Source organism: Ornithodoros turicata, chromosome 1 (assembly GCF_037126465.1).
Source record: "Ornithodoros turicata isolate Travis chromosome 1, ASM3712646v1, whole genome shotgun sequence".
Classification (NCBI taxonomy): Eukaryota; Metazoa; Arthropoda; class Arachnida; order Ixodida; family Argasidae; genus Ornithodoros; species Ornithodoros turicata.
Genome location: NC_088201.1, coordinates 17,386,308 through 17,392,297, shown reverse-complemented (window position 1 = coordinate 17,392,297; position 5,990 = coordinate 17,386,308). Strand labels below are relative to the sequence as shown.

The 5,990-nt window shown below is 41.8% G+C and overlaps 1 protein-coding gene across 2 annotated transcripts; it reads right to left on the bottom strand.

Moving 5' to 3' along the window:
- Window positions 1-2,929: 2,929 nt before the first annotated feature.
- Window positions 2,930-5,778, bottom strand: LOC135397304 (protein FAM136A-like). 2 transcript variants are annotated; one of them, XM_064628788.1, is made up of 3 exons: window positions 5,663-5,778; window positions 3,715-3,855; window positions 2,930-3,195 (listed from the first exon to the last, which is right to left on the bottom strand). In XM_064628788.1, the coding sequence occupies exons 1-3, from the start codon at window positions 5,747-5,749 to the stop codon at window positions 3,010-3,012; spliced, it is 414 nt and encodes a 137-aa protein (XP_064484858.1). In that variant the 5' UTR covers window positions 5,750-5,778; the 3' UTR covers window positions 2,930-3,009. The 2 variants fall into 2 exon arrangements, with proteins under 2 accessions (XP_064484858.1, XP_064484868.1); XM_064628798.1 differs by lacking the exon at window positions 5,663-5,778 and adding an exon at window positions 4,130-4,218.
- Window positions 5,779-5,990: the final 212 nt, after the last annotated feature.

Here is a 5,990-nt window from a genome sequence, read left to right as displayed (position 1 = left end):
CCCTCTGAAACATGACTGGATGCCTAGCACAGCTTGACATTAATCCCGGCAAAACAAAAACAAAAACAAGCTGGAATCAAGAAATTTAATACGTCACGAATAAAAATACGTTTACAGTAATATGCAATCAACGACATCCATATGTAGGGAATTTTTGCCATGTACTACAAGTAATTTTATCAAGTCTAAATTGAAAGCAATTTACTTTATTAATAGAATAGTTAGGAAGCAAGCGAGCTGGTGATATAGATCCATACTGAAGAAACCGTGTCCCTCGTCTCGGGGTTTCTTCATTATGGATTAATTTATTGAATTGAATACCGAAGTTTTCCAAGTCAACGAAACATTTCTCTCCAGAAAAAGAAAGCACATGCTAGATGTACCCACTGCATTATAAAATACATGCACTACTACAATGCTGATGAAAAAAAAAAAAAAAACAGATGAAAGAGTTGCGAAAACCATCGTTTGCAGACGCGCAAATCACCAGCCATCCTGGATATCCATCTAGAAGTGACACGAGGGGGGCATAGATCTGTCCACACCGTATCGATGCTTCTCATGTTAGGAACAAGGTTAGTGTGCCATAGTTATCTGAAACAACAGCGAGAAGGAAACAGGAACGGGTGGGTCACCGTTTTCTGCCGTTGCTTCTTACATTAATTTTACGAAGAACTGTGCTGCAAGACAAGATAGACCGTGGGGAAAAGGGTGAAGATGGAGTTAAGCGTCAGTGAGGGACCTAATGCCCCTGGCTATCTGCCTAACTCAACAGATTCATGATTACGACGTTTGGAAAACACACAGACAGTTTACTGAGTGCTCTGGATGATACATACAGTGAAAGACATAGAATGAATTAACTATTACCTAACAATTTGGGTGCTGAAGGGCCAAATGAGCCAATACCAGGATCCAACATCCATGTGCGATGACGTTAAAACACATGAAGAACATACACGAGCGGCACCACTGTTTGCTTATAACAATGGCGACGAGACTAAAGCATGCAGTTTCGCGCTCACAGTGCGCTATCAACAATTAGTGTGTCTCAAAATTAAGTTTTTTGTACTTTTTTCCTGCGATTACTGTTGTAGTAGAGAATATAATTCGTGATGGAATAGGGTAAATCTGATATGCGCTTTCTGTTTCTGGTAAAAAGAAAAGTACATGTTGATTTGGTAAAATTCGGAGTTCATTTCAAGAAGTTATATTAGTACTACTTTTAATTAAGCTACTATTGCTACTACTACTATTAAGTTACTAGTAGTGAAAAACTGAACACCAGAGTTAGTCTATGGTGTGTTTCAGCCTTAGAACAGTTACTTTCGATCATGTTCACTAGTAGTATGTGGCAAAAGTACCCTAGTGCCCTACAGATAAATGTCGTTAACTGCATATTTTACCATGGTATGCTTTCGTAATTAATTTTTTTATATATGGTTACTGAAACATCCTGCATATGCATGAGCTTTTTTTTTTTTGTTTCAGTTCCACAGCAACATCATGTTCTAATTGCATGTGTGTGCAAATTTCTAGTAACAGAATTGATAATTTCTAAGTGAACATACTTGTTTGCTGAAAACAGTCTAAAAACTCCGCCTACTACAGCATTGACTTTATGTAGGACCTTGTTAGGTTTGTCACAGTAACCTTTCAGTTATATAACAGACAGATTATTGACAAAAAGAAAGAAAACTAGTTTATCAATGAACCGTCATCGGCCTGATGGGTTTTCAGCGTAACATTTCTTTCTGTACACATAGTTAAATAATTCATCAACACAACACATTCATGTGTCGTCTGCCATACAATGAAGAAATGGAACCAAAATCTCTCTGCCCGATGCTGTAGAAACTTTGGCTCTGCATCACATATATACCCAATCATAGATACATACATACAAGAAAATAGTGTCAATGTGGAACCGAAAGTAGAACTTCTCCCCTGCGTACCTGTGAATGTCCTACCCTGCAAATAGATAGCGATAGACCAGCTTCATATCGTGTCACTAGGTGCCTGAGACTCAGAGGCCTCAGAGGCTGTGCCATTCTCGTGAACGTAAGGCATGTCTCGCAAGTGTTTTCCCCTCGGTTTTAATTACAGTCATGTCTTGGTTATCCAGAATATTCGTCATCCGGACTACACTAGCCCGGAACAAACCTGTTACCATTGACTTCAGAATCAGTTATCCGGAATTCCTGATCTGTATCCGGACGGAAAGCACGGGATCAGATGTTCCGGAACATATGTTATTGCGATTCACTTATCCGGACTGGTCACCAATGACCCTAATCCGTTTCAACGCTATCTGTAAGTGGCATTTGCCGGCGTTCTTTACCCTGCTCCGGAGAAGGGTCACCGCTTGCGGGCTTTCCCAGTGGGGCGAAAGGTGTCTTCTGTCCTACTTTTTAGCCGTCAGAGGTCACTTCATTTGCACTTGTGCGGGAACAGAGTAGGGATGGCGCTCGTGAAGCAGAAGAGGTATCCGATAACCACCGGGCACAAGAAATCCATACGCGAGCGCCATACATCGAAGCCTTGCGAAAGCAGACCAAGCCTCACAGCATCATGGACCAAAGAAGTTCTGCGTATTGACGTGCTGGAGCTTGTTTCGAAAGTATGTGTGCGGGACCACCGTTCTAAGGTGTTGCTTTTCTTCGAGCAGCAGTGTGATGACCACTTTATATGACCACTTTTTGAGGTAACTGGTGCTTTGGGGTGACTTACTTTATTTGTCTCTCGGTTGGAAAAATAAAGGGCTCTCGAAAAGGTTTGCACTCCCCTGGATTTTCGCTTGATTCGCTTATCCGGACGGTAAAGGCCGGGAACGGAGCTGTCTGGATAACCGAAACATGGCTGTAGTTCTTTCTTAAATGATCAGATCCTAAGTATGGGCAAGAAAACAAACTGGAACAACAGGAAGGCATAAAAGACCAAATTTTTATATTCCTCTAGTTAAGTTCACTGTAGCTGCACCTAAAAATACACCGTACATAGAGCACTTCCTCATTGAATAGCATGCTTCATTCTTTTCAACATGTGAGGCAGAAGATCAATATGTGAATCTGCACATTTCACGACGCAACCGTCAAATTCATTCTTGTACTCATGTGTCTGAGCATCTGTGGTGTTTGGTCCCACCTTGTCTCGTATACTGTCCTGACACTGCATGACGCACCTCTGCAGGCGATCCTTGAAAAGAGAAATCAATGTTAACCCTAACTTTCTGCTTAGATGTAGCAATATATGCACATAAAAATATCTATGTTTATCACCTTTCCAGCCTACCAGTTAATCGATTACAGATCGGTTTCTGGAGAGCATGGATTTTGTCTCGCTTATCATGTTCAATGGTATGCATCTTTTTAATGGAATACATGATGAAATTTCAATGAGTTAAAGTTAGCAGTCGAAACATTTCCAGGCCATTCCCCAAACTCAATTTTTGCAGAGTAAAGCAGTACAGCATCATAATCTCACCACTATCAATGTAATGTAATTGCAATGTACCTGAAGCAACCAATTTGTTAAAGTCATATCCCAAAAGTTTGTTCTGTATGCCTTTCATTCCAGAAGAATACTAGTAACAACAGGATGAGGAGAGTTTGTCAATTAAAATGATACATAACTAAGCTGAAGTTGAATGCTGTGTCTGTGTCCATGCCTTCTCGCGTTCCTAATTATGTATCGGAAGAATAGTAGTTAACTTACTTGAAAATGCCCTAGATCCCCTTGTATCTTATTTTGAGCCTTGTTCAACTGCTCCGAGCACGTTTCAATGCACCTATGGACATCTTCTAGACTTGAATGGGCATCATCGCAGCATTTTGCTGCACACCTGTGCATGTCTCCCTGTACAAACAGAAAGGACAGAATATTTTGTTCTGACATTACACGCGAAACTGAACTGACTTACTGACAACTACTATACAACAAGTAATAATGCCTAATAACAAATATGATATAATAGACGATTAAAGAGGATCAAATCAACTGGGTTATCACTTAATGAGGTAAAAAAAAAGACATGTATTAGCCTGCAGTATTGCATGCTTCAGTGAGATTTTCTGTGTAGTTCAATCAGGTGTGAGACATTTGCGGCATGCTTCTTCTCAGTCAAACTAACCTTCATTGCAGGAGTGTTATGTACATATCGTAAATGTTATAAAGCTGAGATAACTGAAAGGATGACAGCTAGCTGGTGTAGATTCATAGTGCCTGTAGATTCATAGGGAAAACCTTGAGCTTGAGGACATGTAAAAGCATCCATTCCATTCATGCGTTCTGCCCACTGAATGACCTTTGTGAAGAGAACAACAGCAACAATAGGAACACATTTTCTTTGAACAAAGCATTAAACTGCAAGCAAGCTCATGCAACAATTTTGATGGTATCATATCCTTGAGCATGAGGTGGTGGTAGGGACAGGAACACAAAACACAAGTTGACAGGTCTAGTCCTGTCTACTTGTGTTTTGTGTTCCTGTCCCTACCACCACCTCAAGCCCAAGAAAATGATACCATCATAACATGATGTTAATAAAACATCTCTCCCAATATCTGCATTGATAGCTAAGCTGACCCGTTCATCCACTAACGCCAAACGAAGTGTCTAGAGGTCCGTCGGACGGACCCGATTGTCTATACATCAGAGTCTGTCGGACGCAATCCACGTTCAACATCATGTCGTGTTAGGTCAAGTAGTTTAGGTTAGGTTAGGTTAGTGCAAGTTAGCTTCGTGGAGCTCTGGGTTAGGTTGATTAGTTTAGGTGTCTAGTTTCTGATAATACGGACCATCCGACGGACCCAGCTGCATAAATAATCAGGTCCGTCCAACGGACCTCTAGAGACAAGGAAAGGTCCGTCGGACGACCTGATTGTTTATTTGTACAAGTTAGCTTCACACAGCTTTGGTTGGGTTCGGTTAGTTTTGAGTCTATAGCCGGATTAGTTTAAGTTAGCTTCGTGCGGCTCATCCTCCGCCTCCCTGCGCACATTTCTGGACGGTGCCCGCTTCATGCCCTGCCGCGTTCCTCGTATCACGGGACCGTCCGACGGACCCCACTGCATAAAAAATCGGGTCCGTCCGACGGGCCTCTAGACACAGCGTTCACCGCACCGGAATTCACTGAACTTTCAAACGCTTCTGGCGATGAAACACCCTAGTCATCACCAAAATAAACTTGTTGTGATTTCATTTAACACGTTTTTTACTTGATCTCGATACACTGAAATATACGAGAAGGTGCGCTCTCACACGCGCATTCTCGTCGAGTATGCTTGCAGGATAGCAGGACGAAAGACAAGAGAAATTGATTGACTTTTTCGAATTTGAATCTGATGGTGATACGTGAAAACCGAATGCAACACGGGAGGTACGCGAAGGTAAGGCAATGTGACATGCATGTGATTCATTAATAAGCAACACTGATTCATTTCTGTATCCGGCCTTTTTCTTTGGGTTCAAGAAATACACGGTGGGTACAGAACACCATCTGATGCAATTACAGTCCATATTTGTGGCATGCCTCGGCTAATTCTAGTGTTTACAGCAGACCAGTTTCTTTTGCACTAAACATGCGAGTGACACAACAATAAGATAATCCTCGGAAGCGTAAATAGTCCACGAATTCCAATGATTTGTAGATCCCGTCGCATACCTGCATTTTCCTCAAACATGACTTGTCGAGATCTTGCACGACAGATTCGACCGCTTTCTGCACACGTGCTCCCGCTTCTTCGGCCATTTTTTTCCCCCTTCTTTCTTTCGTTTCCCTCTCCTCTCTGTCGTGTGGCCGGCCAGGAGACGACCGGAGCGGTGTTAAAAAAATAAGAAACCCAAACACTGACAAGCGCTTACAGAAATATAAAAACACAAAAACGCGATACTGTTTTGCAGCTTTCCAAACAAATTATTTGGGAGCTGTCTTTTGGATGCAGAGAGGCAAAGATGGGAAAAGATGAGACTTATTTCTAGGCACTAGTCGA

Excerpts from the sequence above, each read along its gene's own strand:
- LOC135397304 (XM_064628788.1), bottom strand. The coding sequence starts at position 5,749 with ATGGCCGAAGAAGCGGGAGCACGTGTGCAGAAAGCGGTCGAATCTGTC. Across the intron at positions 3,856-5,662 it reads CATGTTTGAGGAAAATGCAG|GGAGACATGCACAGGTGTGC; the intron begins GTATGCGACGGG and ends CTGTTTGTACAG. Across the intron at positions 3,196-3,714 it reads GGGATCTAGGGCATTTTCAA|GATCGCCTGCAGAGGTGCGT; the intron begins GTAAGTTAACTA and ends TCTCTTTTCAAG.